Raw genomic sequence first — 17,428 nt, forward strand, 5'->3', positions numbered from 1 at the left:
TGTAGTCTTCTGAGGTCAGATTTGGTAGCTGAGCTGAACCAGACAGTTATAGAATTGCAGAGGACAGATTCAATGATGGCGGAGTAGAACTGTTTCAGCAGCTCCTGTGACAGGTTGAACTTCCTCAGCTGGCGAAGGAAGTACAACCTCTGCTGGGCCTTTTTAACAGTATTTTACCATTATTGAACTACATAGTTATGCCCTTATAATAACATTATGATTCTGGTAACGTTATGAGTAGTGCGGTATTTGCGCGTGTGTTCCGGTAACTCCAGCTCATTCTGTACCTGACATTAGGCTGGACTTGCTTTAAGAGTGGGTGGAATTGGAGGAGTGGTCGCTCCATATATGGTCCCACTGGGTTTCCTGTCTGAACTCTCACTCACTCCTACCACCATAAACACTCTTCAAGCCATCGTATCTTTCTCATCTCAATGAAGAGAGAGAGCGAGGAGGGGAGGGACCTGCTCGTGCGTGTGTATTTTCTTTAACTAGTTGACACTAGCAAGAGGAGACGGCAGCATCCTCTGTCCCGCATCTCCTCCAGAATTGTGTGTTATGCTATAAAAAGACCTTCATGTGAACGCAGAAGGACCCGCATCCTAAAACCAACGTGTTCAATCTTTTTTTTCACGCGTTTTCTTCAATGCTTTGACATCTGGAATGTGCTGTTTTCTTGCAAGCGTTGTCTCCATGTCAGCATGGGAACTGCAGTGTCCAAAAGGAAGAATCTGAGAAATGATGCGATTTCATCGGTGGCAGCCAAAGTTAGGTGAGTGTCTGCTTTTATCTGAACTCGTTTTGGGTTCTGCACCGCATGAAGCCATTCAGCTCAGCTCAGTTCTGCATTCGTACGTGTGGCTTCAGAGCTCTCTGCGCGCACTGCCGCTGAAGTTACAAAACGGCGCGTGGGGATCTCAACTATCATTCATGCGAGAAAAGAAAGGTCAGGCGTGATATTTGTCGGAGCAAACCGGTCATTTAGAAGACCGACGTCCCGAAAACCAGTGTGTATTTGTTAACGTTACTATTTCATTTATCTACTGAATGCGAAAATTCAGTACATTGATATTCATATTAAAATTACATTTATGTCATCATTTACTTTCTCTCATGTTGTTCCAGACCTGTATGTATTTTGCGGACTACCTGTGTCTTTTATATGCAAATACTGGTGACTGAAAATGTCAAGCCATAAAAATATAATGTTAAAAGTATCATAAAAGTCTGTGAGAGCCATACGATAAAGAATGTGGTGAGTAGAACGAAAGCGAATCTTCATTTAATGAAAATATTTGATCAGAGTAAGCAACATGACAGAACTCGGAATGTCATGTGTGTTGAATCTTCCAGTGAATCATTTTTATTACCGATAGGGCTCTCAAGTTGATATCGGTGATTCAATGATCAGCTCAATGGAAGTGAACATTATTATTAGTGAATAACAAATTTCATTTTGATCTGTTCCTCACACAATACTATGGTTATTGTACTATTACGGTGCTTTTGCATGCTTTACATCAATCACCAAAAACATTCTTCAGAATTCCTGTTTTTATATTCAGCAAAGGAAAGTAGATATACAGGTTTTTTTTGGGGGGGGGGATGAAGAATTTCACCTTTACCTTTAAGTAAAGGATCCTAATATATACACTTATTAATTTATTTAGTTAATTACTCTTGAGCGTAGAAAAACACAGAGGTCTCTCAGTAAACTCTTTATTTCATAAACAGAAATTTCACATTTGTGAGAATGCTGTTGTAAAATCCATTCTTATTCTTAAAGCCATCTTGACCACCTTAAGCTGGTTTGCTGGTCTAAGATAGTCTCACCAATGATAACAATCAGCTTAGGCCATGTTTGACCATGCATTGAGACCATCCTTTACTCCTGATACACTTGCAACAGCCAAGCATGCACAAGACTGACTCGATCTGTCAATCATCCGTGACTGACTCGTGCTGGCCCTGGTGTTCCTGTGTCGCAGTGAATTATATAATCATTGGAAAACCGGCAGTCTTGTAACCAAGAGTATGATTCAGCCACCACAGGCATTGAATCAACACGTTATTCTAAGACAACATAATACCGGCTTGATTTCATTATTATTTATGAAAAGCTCATATTGACTGCTAGTCTTGACTACATGTGTTCCTCAGTTATTGTCAAGTGTTCATGAGATGGATGGCCTGAGGGAAGAAACTGTTCCTGTGTCTGGCCGTTCTGGTGCTCAGTGCTCTGTAGCGTCGACCAAATGCAACAGTTCAAAGAGGGAGTGTGCTGGATGTGAGGGGTCCAGAGTGATTTTGCCAGCCCTTTTGCTCACTCTGGATGAGTACAGTTCTTGGAGAGAAGGGAGGGTTGTACCAACGATTCGCTCAGCAGTCCGGACTACCCTCTGTAGTCTTCTGAGGTCAGATTTGGTAGCTGAGCTGAACCAGACAGTTATAGAAGTGCAGAGGACAGATTCAATGATGGCGGAGTAGAACTGTTTCAGCAGCTCCTGTGACAGGTTGAACTTCCTCAGCTGGCGAAGGAAGTACAACCTCTGCTGGGCCTTTTTAACAGTATTTTACCATTATTGAACTACATAGTTATGCCCTTATAATAACATTATGATTCTGGTAACGTTATGAGTAGTGCGGTATTTGCGCGTGTGTTCCGGTAACTCCAGCTCATTCTGTACCTGACATTAGGCTGGACTTGCTTTAAGAGTGGGTGGAATTGGAGGAGTGGTCGCTCCATATATGGTCCCACTGGGTTTCCTGTCTGAACTCTCACTCACTCCTACCACCATAAACACTCTTCAAGCCATCGTATCTTTCTCATCTCAATGAAGAGAGAGAGCGAGGAGGGGAGGGACCTGCTCGTGCGTGTGTATTTTCTTTAACTAGTTGACACTAGCAAGAGGAGACGGCAGCATCCTCTGTCCCGCATCTCCTCCAGAATTGTGTGTTATGCTATAAAAAGACCTTCATGTGAACGCAGAAGGACCCGCATCCTAAAACCAACGTGTTCAATCTTTTTTTTCACGCGTTTTCTTCAATGCTTTGACATCTGGAATGTGCTGTTTTCTTGCAAGCGTTGTCTCCATGTCAGCATGGGAACTGCAGTGTCCAAAAGGAAGAATCTGAGAAATGATGCGATTTCATCGGTGGCAGCCAAAGTTAGGTGAGTGTCTGCTTTTATCTGAACTCGTTTTGGGTTCTGCACCGCATGAAGCCATTCAGCTCAGCTCAGTTCTGCATTCGTACGTGTGGCTTCAGAGCTCTCTGCGCGCACTGCCGCTGAAGTTACAAAACGGCGCGTGGGGATCTCAACTATCATTCATGCGAGAAAAGAAAGGTCAGGCGTGATATTTGTCGGAGCAAACCGGTCATTTAGAAGACCGACGTCCCGAAAACCAGTGTGTATTTGTTAACGTTACTATTTCATTTATCTACTGAATGCGAAAATTCAGTACATTGATATTCATATTAAAATTACATTTATGTCATCATTTACTTTCTCTCATGTTGTTCCAGACCTGTATGTATTTTGCGGACTACCTGTGTCTTTTATATGCAAATACTGGTGACTGAAAATGTCAAGCCATAAAAATATAATGTTAAAAGTATCATAAAAGTCTGTGAGAGCCATACGATAAAGAATGTGGTGAGTAGAACGAAAGCGAATCTTCATTTAATGAAAATATTTGATCAGAGTAAGCAACATGACAGAACTCGGAATGTCATGTGTGTTGAATCTTCCAGTGAATCATTTTTATTACCGATAGGGCTCTCAAGTTGATATCGGTGATTCAATGATCAGCTCAATGGAAGTGAACATTATTATTAGTGAATAACAAATTTCATTTTGATCTGTTCCTCACACAATACTATGGTTATTGTACTATTACGGTGCTTTTGCATGCTTTACATCAATCACCAAAAACATTCTTCAGAATTCCTGTTTTTATATTCAGCAAAGGAAAGTAGATATACAGGTTTTTTTTGGGGGGGGGGATGAAGAATTTCACCTTTACCTTTAAGTAAAGGATCCTAATATATACACTTATTAATTTATTTAGTTAATTACTCTTGAGCGTAGAAAAACACAGAGGTCTCTCAGTAAACTCTTTATTTCATAAACAGAAATTTCACATTTGTGAGAATGCTGTTGTAAAATCCATTCTTATTCTTAAAGCCATCTTGACCACCTTAAGCTGGTTTGCTGGTCTAAGATAGTCTCACCAATGATAACAATCAGCTTAGGCCATGTTTGACCATGCATTGAGACCATCCTTTACTCCTGATACACTTGCAACAGCCAAGCATGCACAAGACTGACTCGATCTGTCAATCATCCGTGACTGACTCGTGCTGGCCCTGGTGTTCCTGTGTCACAGTGAATTATATAATCATTGGAAAACCGGCAGTCTTGTAACCAAGAGTATGATTCAGCCACCACAGGCATTGAATCAACACGTTATTCTAAGACAACATAATACCGGCTTGATTTCATTATTATTTATGAAAAGCTCATATTGACTGCTAGTCTTGACTACAGACCTGTTATTACATAACTAGTGTCTGTTTAGGTCATGTGTATCACGTCTGTCATAATTTATAACATGGCAAGAGGTTCACCTTCTCACCCTAACGTCTGGCCCAGGTGCCTCAGGGATGCTGTGAGTCATTGCATCCTTACTGATCACAGGCAGAATGGATTCGATTGTTGCATTCGAGCAGAAAAACTTTGCACCTGCCATTGAAATGACCTTGTCTAAATCCAGCTGTAGACATAAAGCATTCAGGCACGGATTGAAGTAATGAATGGGATGGCATTTCTTTACCTCGTTGCATTTATGTGTGTGTCATAAGCCTGAGCTGTTCAGTATGCAGGGCAGGTATATCAGTGCGAACGGCTTTGCATGCTGAGTAGAAATGACCGATGTAACAGAACAACAGTAGACAGAATCCTAAACAGACCCAACATGTTAACGGCATGATAAGACACTCTCATACAACATTTTGAGTCATGCAATATTAGCAATATTAATGTTAATGCATGAGGAATTTACATACTGTATGCTGAGCATATTCATCTTTTTTCATTAATCATGACCAATTAATTAGTGAAAGTTTTAGATTAGCTGTAGGGCAGTAGTTCTCAATTGGGGACCAGGACCCACTAGGGGGCATCAGCACACTTACTGTTTAAGGGGGCTTAAAGAGGATTTTTTTTTAAATAAAAAATTATACAAAACTAGGTTGAAATAAGCTGAGACAGCTAAAAATCAAATTTTAGCTGAAATCTTTTTTTTTTAAGTACCGCGGTTCTCATGATCTGGAGTTTTAACATTTTTATATATCTCAAATGGCATTATACTTATTTTTTATTATTGTAGTATATTCACTCCAGGTTTCTGTAAAAAATTTTTTTTTTTTAAATGAGCAGCTTTGTCGGAAATATTGCAGATATTCTGTTGGCCTTCAAATCTTGGAGTCAAAAAGAGAATCACTGCTCTAGGGTCCATCTCTATCAACATAAACAAAAGAGCCTCTAAAATACCTTCAATTAAAATTAAAGCAGCTGCATTGGAGTAATCAGACAGTATTCAGACTGCCCTGAAGGAAGAAACTGCTCATTTGCAAAGGAATTAGTCATTGCCCTGTGGCAGTTGTTACTGTTATTATAGCTTGTAAATTATAGTGTTTTTGAGCAAAGAAAGAGGTGTTGTGCTGTAGAATAATTGTAAGCCAAAGCCAAATTTAAATCATTGTCATATTGCGATTAGTTGATTGTCAAAGAAATGGCTTTTATGTCAAAAGCTAGTCTTTCTCAACACAGTTTAGAATAATGTGCACGCTTTGTGCTCACTTACTATTGAACCTCCCTTTCACCCCCTGGATTTGGCTTTGTCCAGGGGATTGTTGCACCCTGTGAAGGCGGTCTCTGGTAATCTCCTCTCCTTCAGACACTGGGTCATGACCACTGAGCTGTTCAGAAGTGAAATCTGTAGGTGGACCATGTTCTGTGAATACACATAGGATCAATAGTACCCCGGCCCACTCCGACACACTATTCCGGCTCTCAACCTGTTCTACTTTTAAATTCTAATTCTAAATTTAATAAAAGCTTGGCCACATCATGCATTTGTAGTAGTTTTCTCTGAATAATACTTCAAAGTGTGAAACTAAACATATTCTTTGGATAAGATCTGAGCTGGTAACTAAAAGAGGATTGCAGTTTTGAACCCCTCAATGGGTTATTTTTAAAGGGATGGTTTACCCGAAAATGTGAATTATGTAATAATTTACTCACCATATGTCATTCATTCCGAACCAGTGATATTTTAGTATCGAGATGCTATTATAGTTTAATGTTTTCATTTAGATTTTATTTTTCTATTTTCATTTGAATTAAAATTGTAATCATTTAGTTGTTTTTGTCATTTTTATTAATTTATGTTTCAGTTTTAGTTATTTTAGTGCATCAAGATTAACTAAAAGAAAATTAGATGTTGTCTTGTCAACTAGCTGAAATAAAAAAAATAAAATAAAAAAAAATATATATATATATATAATTATTATGATTTTTTTTTAAATAATTTTATTTCAAGTAATAATTTTTTTTTATTATTATAATTTTTTTTTAAATCATTTTATTTTGTTTTATGTAATTAAAATGAACTTTGTTCCAACCCTGCACTGCGTTTCTTTCTTCCACAAAAGAAGATATTTTGAAGAACTTTAGGATCCAAACAATTTTAACTTTTATTGAAGGGAAGACTTGGAACGGCGTGAGAGTAAATCATGACACACTTTTAAGTTGTGGGTGAACTATCCCTTTAAGCTTTCAGGTTTTTTTTAAATAACTATTGGTCCTAGCTGTGTAGCAATAAATATTCCTTCTTCTCAGAATCACTTCATATGCTTTATGTAATGGGTTCTTACTGTTGGTCTTTCTTTTTTTGTGTGTGTGTGTTTCTGAGTCATTTTTAGGTGCTTTCAGGGCCACTGGGTCAGCATGGAGAGCCTGGTGTGTACAGTGTTTGTATGCTAATCATGAGCGATCTGCAGAGTTCCACTTGATGCTCATCCACTCTGATTTATGAGCTGAGAGTCTGAGTCACCGGCTATGCTATCATGCCATCTCATCTCGATAGATACATGCATATTTCTATTTTGTGAATCCTTTGGGTTTTAGTTAAGGTTTGAGTTCATAAGGTGTAAATGTACCGGAACATTCAGAGATCCATTGGTTATTCTTATGCTGTATACTGTTTATAGTGTGTATCCTTAATATCAGAATGGAAAATAGGGCATAGCAGAATTAGATGAAGATGTTAATTAGGGATAAGCAGTCAGACGTGTCTTAAAATCACTGCCAAACTGAATGTTGTGTCCTGGCTGAGCGTTCAGTGAGATGTCACACTATTATGACGTTAGGAGTGTTTTTTCACTCTGATTGGATGATTGCAGTGTAGTGTGAAAACTTCTCAAAACAGCCGTACTATAAGTTATTTCACTGAAAAAAAAAACTAAAGTTTGTCTTGTTTTTCAGCAAAAATGTCTAAGAAGCAAAAAGAGGCAATATTGCGTAAGTTGTTTTTTGCTCAGATATTAAGGCTTTTTGAAAGAATATATTTTGAATTACATTTACTACTGGAATATTGTGTTTTTAACCATAAATATGCCAAACTAAACTATTGAGGTTTATGCCTAAAACAGGAACAGATTATTTGCCAGTGGGTAGGAAAAAATATGTTTAATTTAAGATATTACCTGAAAACAAGTCTTATTATCTTATACAATTTTGCCTTCTCTTTCTAATATGCTGATTTGGTGCTCAAGAAACATTTATTATTATTATCAGTTTTGAAACCAGTTGTGCTGCTCAATATTGTTGTTAAAAAAATATACAAAATTTGAACAACAATAAATAAAAAAAATAAAAAAAATTTAAATACAATTTTTAACATTGTACAGTAAATGCCTTTACTGTCACTTTTGATCAATTTAATGCATCATCACTGAATATAAGTATTAATTATTAATATATATTATCATACATTTTTTAAAGAAACCATTTTGATTGACCTCTAAATTTCAAGTATTCTAAAACCATTTGATTGTTTTTCTGTAAGGACCAGACTGAAATTTAACTAACTATTCCCTAAATCCTTTTTCTATTATGCCCTTGTTTTCACATGGGCCTTGTATGAAAAAAAAAACTTGTGTTCCATAGAAGAAGAAAAAAACAGCATCCAAACTGGGAACGACAAGAGGTTGAGTAAATAGTGACAGAATTTTTGTTTTTGAGTAAACTCTCACTTTTTCAGTATCAATATTGTTGTTAAAAAAATATACAAAATTTGAACAACAATAAATAAAAAAAATAAAAAAAATTTAAATACAATTTTTAACATTGTACAGTAAATGCCTTTACTGTCACTTTTGATCAATTTAATGCATCATCACTGAATATAAGTATTAATTATTAATATATATTATCATACATTTTTTAAAGAAACCATTTTGATTGACCTCTAAATTTCAAGTATTCTAAAACCATTTGATTGTTTTTCTGTAAGGACCAGACTGAAATTTAACTAACTATTCCCTAAATCCTTTTTCTATTATGCCCTTGTTTTCACATGGGCCTTGTATGAAAAAAAAAACTTGTGTTCCATAGAAGAAGAAAAAAACAGCATCCAAACTGGGAACGACAAGAGGTTGAGTAAATAGTGACAGAATTTTTGTTTTTGAGTAAACTCTCACTTTTTCAGTAGGTTAGACTTGACTTAAATCCTATTTTATCCAAATGCTAAATGAACAAATCCTAGATAATACCTCTCACTATGCAAAACCGCTAAATCGTCTGCCTTAAGCCCCGTTCACACTAGCAGCGACTTTTGTCAGCGACTGGCCATGAGGTTGCTAGTGGGCGTTCTCAATACTGGTTGCCTTGACAGCGAATCAGGTTTCTTGCCGCTAAGTACAAACATTTTGGAGGCAAAAGACTAAATATAATCTAAATCTAAATTAAATCCGTACATACAAACAAAAATGAATGAGAAACAGAGCCTACTTTCTTCCATTGCGTATGTTTATCTACGGCGCTGAGAGGAGAACGATCACATGAGCTCCTACCATCTTCTTTCCTATTGGCTGTCGCTCTCGAAAGTCGCTCTTCATTTGCATAAAGTTGAAGGATTCTGAACTTTGTCGTGTCGCTGGACACGCCCCATCCGGTCGCCAACGGCCGCTGTCGCTTGTGTCGCCGGAAATCGCCAGCTGTACATTGAAATGAATGGGATTGTGTCGCTTTGCTGTTGCGTGTCGCTTGTAGTGTGAACGGGGCTTTAAAGTTTTAACATCATTAATTATGCATCTTTACAGACTCCACGTCTTATATACTTCTATAAGAAGTCAGTCGGAACATGCTGCATCTCCCTCCTTCACTTCCTGCTCTATTTATTGTCTGGTTGCGGAGATGAAACTGTGTCCTTTAATTAGTCTGACCGTTTGAGATAATGCAGATCTCAGGATGACTCTGATGCTCTGTGATTATGCCTTTGACATTGTTGTCTCTGCTGTTATGCAAGAGAGAGAGAGAAAAGGGTCGAGTGAGAGTTGAAGAGAGGGTGCACTCAGGGCGAAGGAGGGTTCCAGGCATCATTAAGCTCGGCTCTCAAACCGTGGAAGAGGGAGGAGGGTGACATTTTAATCTGTGGTCTGTGCCGAAGCGCAGGTCCCATATGCTGTGCAAACGCGCATTACAAGAACATGCTCTTAGCTGTGCTGCAGTTTTTACTAGCTCAGAATATATCAGAGGAAAATGTGTCAGAAGGATCAGAAATGCTTGACTGTTCGATTGTCCCCGGGCTCATATTAAATTCATGTTATCCACTCACCTTATAATTGTTCTCAAAGACCTGCCTGAATTAAATGCATAAAGATCTCTGGGAAAAATGTCAGCGAAGCGTCTGCTTGGTGAAGTGTCTTAAAAGAAAACGTTGCAGTCTAGACCATCAAGTTTTCCTAAATCATTTCGTACTTAGAGGAATAGTTTATCCAAAAATGAAAATTTGCTGAAAATGTATTCCTCCTCAGGCCATCCAAGATGTAGATGAGTTTGTTTCTTCATCTAAACCGATTTGGATAAATTTAGCATTATATTACTTGCTCACCAATGGATCCTGCATGAGAGTTCAAACAGCTGATAAAAGCATCACAATAATCCACACGACTCCAGTCCATCAATTAATCAAAATCAGAAAGAGCTCTGAAGTGAATGGGTACCATCAGAATGAGATGATAAACAGCTGATAAAAGCATCACAATAATCCACACGACTCCAGTCCATCAATTAATCAAAATCAGAAAGAGCTTTATTGCCAAGTATGTTTGCACATACAAGGAATTTGTTATAGTGTCACAAGCTTCCAGTACACGGAGACAACAACAACACACAGATAATAAAAATGAGATGTGAATAAAATACACATGCATAAATATAAACCACAAAAAAAGAATCAATTGTATGTACAGGTGTGCTATAGATGGAATAGGAATAGAATAAAATAAAATAAGTTGTAGGGATGTACTAGGGTTTAGGGTGATAAATAAGTTCCAATGACAATTAACACCTTGTGAAGTGAAAATCTGCATGTTTGTAAGAAACAAATCCATCATCCAAGGCATTTTAATATTAAACTGTCACTTCTGGTGAAATTACCAGTCCATAATCTGTAATAACACTTCTTCCAGTGAAAGTCCATCCCCTGTTGTCCTCTCACATCAAAATCCACCAAGAATGGTTTGGACTGTTTTCACTTGTAACCATTGCTTGATCTGTGTGTATTTCTCCCCTGATTCAGATTAAATGACTTTTTCACTGAAGAAAGCAATATTACAGATCCAGGACTCATAGTTTAGCCGGAAAACACGGTTTGAAGTTAAAAATGTCTTGATGGATTCATTTCTTACAAACATGCAGAAGTGGTTAATTGATAGACTGGAGTTGTATGGATTACTTGTGGATTATTGTGATGTTTTTATCAGTTGTCTGGACAAGAAAGCAATATTACAGATCCAGGACTCATAGTTTAGCCGGAAAACGCGATTTGAAGTTAAAACTGTCTTGATGGATTCATTTCTTACAAACATGCAGAAGTGGTTAATTGATAGACTGGAGTTGTATGGATTACTTGTGGATTATTGTGATGTTTTTATCAGTTGTCTGGACTCTCATTATGATGGCACCCATTCACTGCAGAGGATCCATTGGTGAGCGAGTGATGTAATACTAAATTTCTCTAAATCTGTTCCGATGAAGAAACAAACCCATCTACATCTTGGATAGCCTGAGGGTGATTACATTTTTAGCTAATTTTTATTTTTGGGTGAACTATTCCTTTAATTATGATACCTCTCTATCTCTTAGAATTAGCATTCACCTCAATGGCAGATGCTCGGCTGGTGTGAGTGATTTGAAATCTGCCATATTTGCTCATGTTTTCAGTTCATTACAAATTATTTTAAATGCTGTAAATGCCATGTGATTAACTTAAACCGATTTGGTGTAAAAACAACAACAGTATACTGCATAATGACAGTCCTGTGTTTGAGAGTGGCTTCGAGTGTGAATTTTCTAGTGTGTGTATGTTTCATGCATGAGTGCCTGCTGTGTGTGTGTGTGTGTGTGAGAATGTGTGTGAGTGCACGGTCATGGATTCCGTCCCCCTCTACTGTGCTCATGCTTTTATGTGCTGCTTCTGTTGAGTAACACTGCTGAAAGCAAAGAGATAGAAAGAGCTCTAAAGCATTTGCAGTGAGAAATCTGCTCTAGATGATCCTGTTGTCCCAAACCTCTGTAACCTACTTTCTTCTGTGGGATTCAGTGAAAGTACTTTTGGTCAGTACACTGATTTTCATTTTATGGATAAAATAGGTATGAAATAAACTAACATTGAGTAAATCATTCATTCATTCATTTACTGTGTTCTATTCTAGTATATTTTAAAATGTAATTTATTGCTATGATGATGGCAAAGCTGAATTTTCAGCAGCCCTCACTCCAGTCTTCGGTTTCACATGATTCTTTAGAAATCAATCTAATATGCTGATTTGCTGCTCAAGTAACATTTCATATTAATGAATAAAAGTGTTAATTTCTTTCAAAAGAAAAGAAACTGAAAACACTTTTGAACAGGAGTGTATTAGTGTGGTGTATGTATAAGATAAATTGCACTATTGTCATGACTATTAAGCACACCCTCCCAAAATATACTAGTACAAAAAACATAAGACAAAATTGAGAATCTATAAGGAATTCCCATTGAGAATAATAATTACACAAACACACAGAGAGAGAAAACAACGTGCAGATCCATGTAGACTTTGTGTTTTATTTTGAATGGTGGAGAGAATGTTTGTGTATCTCAGACTGGAAATTACTATGTTGCTGTATTGAATTCCACCAGTTTCTTGTATCTTCTCTGACCACATTTCATACACTTTCATGTTTGATGTTCCTCTCAGCTCTCTTTTTTCCCACCTACCTTAATTGTTTCTCTGACCCTTTGGAGTCACAGGAAACATTCCTCTCCAGCCTCAAAACACACACATTTACATCGTTTTTCCTCTTCTTGTTTCACCTCCAGTCACATTCTGGAAGCATGCTGACTTCCTTTTATTATTTATTATTTCATCTTCACCTAGTGGCTCCCCATTTTATTTTTCCTCTTTTTTTCTATCTCGCTTTACCCATTACCCATTTTCTTGCCCTCCCTCTCTTTCGCTCCCATTCCTTCCTTCTTATCTTCCTGTATTTCTTCTGATATTTTATTAATATGATAATTCCCTCAGCTTGGGACGTCTGGCTGATGTTAATCAAAGGAGCTAACAGAAAAAAAAGCAGTGTAAAAGTTTAGCAGATTTATTTTCATTTAATTTTTTTAATTTGTATTTATTTATTTTTATTTATTTTAATAAAAAAATGAGCTTTAATATTTAATCCAAGATTCAAATTCCATTCACTACTGCATAGTATCATTAATACTAAAATGTATATAAAAAAAGATTTGTGTAATTCAAAATGTATTATTTTATCCTTTATTTCTTCTGATATTTTATTTAATATTATTTATAATATTTGATTGTAAAAATGTGGTGCTCTAGAACAGATGGAAATTACCTTGAATTTTATTTTACATTTATTTTTAATTATTTATTTTTGTTAATGTGTAATATTTATTTACATTTTACAGCTCAGTGAAAGAATCCAACATTCAAATTTAATTTATTACTGCATAGTATCGATGATACTATATATTATAAAAATGTTTAAAAAAAAATACAGTTTTGAGTAATTCAAAATGTATTATTTTTCCCAGTATGTGTAAAATTTATATTTTTATGCTTATTTAAGCATCACACTGTTAGCTTTGCAGCTTAATAACATCAAATCAGTCTAAATTTGGTGCGCCATTTATCTAGAGGGAATCTCTCATTTATTAGGTTACATGACAGTTAGGATGCTCCCTATGTAGTCAGCTTCCTATGCTTACTGCATTCCCCAGCTCTTCAGGTCAAGTATGTGGCTCTTCAGACCGAACTGGCATTCCAATTAACCCTCTTGCATTGGAGGATGCTTGTTACGGAGCGGGCGAGAATTACCTGGTTCAACATCAGCTGTTATGGTAAAACTGAATAATTTACAGCGCTGTCACAAGTGTCATGTTGTTGAACGTTACGTCAGGAAAGCTGAGGGCGACTGCAAGCCTCCAGGGATTCCTGTGGAATGATCCCAGGGTGTGTGACAGCTTCTGATGAGGAGGTTGCAATATTGAGCTCGGAGTGGGTTTTCCGTGTGTGGGGAATGGATGTGATTATGTGTGGCCATATATTGTACAGAACATGTTCATTAGATACATTAAAGGTATAAAGCATATGTTGATGCCTGCAAATATTTGTCTGGCGAAAACGGGTTCAGGCAAAGCATATTAAGGACTCATCAGTCATGTCTCCTACAAGATTGAGTCAGCTTTCCGAAAAGCAATGACTCACCCGGAGATTTACACAGTTGTGAGTGCCAAAGCCAGCGTATGCAGAACAAAATAAGCTGTTGTTCGTTTATTATTGAGGCGTCAATATGCACTTATGAAATGTGAACCGGCAGAGTCTCTTTGGTTATACTGGCTTCATTATTTATTCAAATCTTTATCGTCTATTCTGATTGGCTAAATCATTTCCCATAATTCTCAGTCGGTGTTATCGATTGTTACTGATGAAACCCCCTCAGGCCATAACTAATTAGTGTTTCTCTTTCTGTCTCTTTGATTCCTGCTGTTTACGATAAGCCAGTGGTGACAAATATCTCCTGTGGGAAGCGTTGTGACGTTCGTTTCGCAGTTTTTATGCGTTTTCTCACTCTCTCCATCTCTGACGCACTCTCTTTATAGCTGCCTGTGAATTAAGTGTCAAATTAGTGCTTACTTTGATGCTTTAGTATGAATGAGGTTTTGTGCATCTCTTGAGGTTATCGAGCTGATCATTTGTATCACTGTTATTCATGAGCCTTTAATTCAAAGCTGTTATCATGTTCTAATGAAGATAATATTCTGTATATTTGAGAGAAACGCATGCAGACATTAAAGGTAGGCTACATTTATAGCATGACATGCTATACTCATTTTTAACCATTTATTTTATTGTACTGTAGTTGACAACCTGCAGCGTGACATGCTATTGTCATTTAAAAAGTTTTTTTTTTTTAATTATTTTAAAATTCTTATTTTATTATAGCTGTTGACATTACCTGCAACATGGCATGCTATACTAATTTTTTTATTATTATTATTATTATTATTTTATTATAGTAGTTGACATGACCTGCAGTGATATTAGACTCATTTTAAATTATTTTTCTTTTCAAATTAGTTTTACATTTATTATATTAGTTGACATGACCTGCAGCGTGACATGGTACACAAATTTTCGGTTTTCATTTTAGTTTACATGACCTGCAGCATGATACACTCTTCTACTTTACATTTTTTCTTTTCTTATTTTTTCATTATTTTATTATGATTTATAATTTTTTATTTATTTATACATGCAGTTTTTTTATGACCTCATAACTGAAAATAGTGATTAAAAATGGCAAAAGAAATGCTGACTGTCATGTTTAATTTTTCTTAATTCCACAGTTGTTTTTATTATATATGTAGTCATTTAATTATTATATATTTATATTTTCACATCCATATTTCTACTTACCTCCATGTCTCTGTTTGTCCCTTTTTCACCCCTCAAATTCTCCCACATTCTTCCTCTTGGACTGGAAAGATAAAAACGCTACATCTGAATCTGTGGGTGGCTCTGAAATTCAAAGCATCCAATTACATTTACACAGTGCATGTGTCTCTGCTCCTCCTCCTCCTCCTCCTCCTCCTCTCTCTTTCTCCCTTCCTCTCCCCACTCTTGTTTTCCCACCTTTCTTTCTGCCATATGCCCTCTTTTTCACAGTCACATGTGTTTCCACATGCCTGCCCCTCATTTCAGCCTTCACATTGCAGAAGCCGAGCCACATTCTTAAGTTTGAGGAGTCCGGCTTTCAAACCTCCTGATGCAGGCAGCTGCCACATGCAGAGCATTACTCATATCCCTGTGAAAGCCCTTTATACCCGAGGCTGGTGTCAGCTTAGCAGGTGACATTAAGAGGCTAAGAGTAGTCCGCATTGGGCCTGTCATTTCTCAAATTGATAAAGAAGGGAGAGAAACTGACAGCCGGATCCGGAAGCAGGAAGAGGTAATGACATATAAGGACTTTTTCAAGAAGGGCTTTATCGTGTTCATTTGTGGGGGAAATGGTTATTTAAAGGGGGCCATATCATCAGAAACCTTACTTGATGTTTTGTACATAAAAGAGTTTTAAGTGCTGTCTATTTACTTAAAAGTCTTAAAGGCACAGTAACAAATAAACTCTCAATAGTGTCAGTGTGAGTGCCTCTCATGGTCATGGTCATGAAAACTAAATTTTGATTGCTTTATCAGCACATAAAACCTGACGAAAATAATTAAATCAAAATAAAATGATAAATATAGTGATAATGTTTAAATGTATAAAATGCAGATGTATGCATGTTTTAAAATGCAAGTTTGCATTAATGCATGCTTGAATGCTCTGACGTTCTCTTGTAAGAGAGACATCATGATGCGCTTGATTCATGAGGAACCATCGTCCATCTAGACTTTTTCAAGAAGGGCTTTATCGTGTTCATTTGTGGGGGAAATGGTTATTTAAAGGGGGCCATATCATCAGAAATCTTACTTGATGTTTTGTACATAAAAGAGTTTTAAGTGCTGTCTATTTACTTAAAAGTCTTAAAGGCACAGTAACAAATAAACTCTCAATAGTGTCAGTGTGAGTGCCTCTCATGGTCATGGTCATGAAAACTAAATTTTGATTGCTTTAGCAGCACATAAAACCTGACGAAAATAATTAAATCAAAATAAAATGATAAATATAGTGATAATGTTTAAATGTATAAAATGCAGATGTATGCATGTTTTAAAATGCAAGTTTGCATTAATGCTTGCTTGAATGCTCTGACGTTCTCTTGTAAGAGAGACATCATGATGCGCTTGATTCATTAAAACAGAATTTTAGTAATGAAAGGATTGCAGTAAATGTTAAATACGATCAGCTGCTGACAGGGTCACTGGATTGTGCACTGCTGGATTACACTGTGTGATGCTTCTGTGGTTTTGTAGCCTGATGACTAAGCTGATTTTAGGAGAAAATGTGGAATTCTGCAGAATGGATTTCACACGGTGAAATCTGAGCCGAGAGTACTATTCTATTATGTTTTTTTATTATTAAAATATTATTTATCGCAAATGTATATTTTTAGCTATACATTGTCATTATAACAATGAGTCAGTAATGATTCTAACTGACTTTCAGAACCCTTAAAGGGATAGTTCACTGAAAAATTTAAATCATGCCAAAATTCACTCACCCACATGATTTTCTTCTGAGGAACATAAAAGAGGATATTTCAATTCACTTCGTATAGTCAATGGGCACAAAAACGGTTTGGTTACCAGCATTCTTCAAAATATTAATATTATATTATTTTGTATTTCAAAAGGATTGGAACATCATGAGGGTGAGTAAATGATGAAATTTTTGGGTATACTATCCCTTTAAGCAATCAAAAGTACTCAAAGCATCATTTCGAGATCGACATCATTGAAAGTAATGATAACTTGCATTTCAGTGAGTCTGATTTTGATTCAGTAACTGCTCTGACTGATTCAATGAGTTAATTTGATGAAAGATTTGTCAGACTGATTCAAGCTTGTAACTGGTTTGTGAGTCTTTTTGAACGATTCATTAATAGAACCAAGTCATTTGCTTGTGACTTCACAG

General features: G+C 36.5%; 1 protein-coding gene across 1 annotated transcript in view; it reads left to right on the forward strand.

Annotated features, from left to right (window-relative positions):
- The first annotated feature begins 2,894 nt into the window (after positions 1-2,894).
- Positions 2,895-17,428, forward strand: part of LOC107584612 (NMDA receptor synaptonuclear signaling and neuronal migration factor-like) — a 35,469-nt gene continuing 20,935 nt past the window's right edge. Inside the window, exon 1 of the mRNA XM_016271324.1 lies at positions 2,895-3,172. Within this exon, the coding sequence (XP_016126810.1) occupies positions 3,102-3,172 (71 nt within the window). The 5' untranslated portion in view covers positions 2,895-3,101. The remainder of the gene's footprint in view (positions 3,173-17,428) is intronic.

Source organism: Sinocyclocheilus grahami, unplaced genomic scaffold (genome assembly GCF_001515645.1).
Source record: "Sinocyclocheilus grahami isolate Dianchi unplaced genomic scaffold, SAMN03320097.WGS_v1.1 scaffold61.1, whole genome shotgun sequence".
Classification (NCBI taxonomy): Eukaryota; Metazoa; Chordata; class Actinopteri; order Cypriniformes; family Cyprinidae; genus Sinocyclocheilus; species Sinocyclocheilus grahami.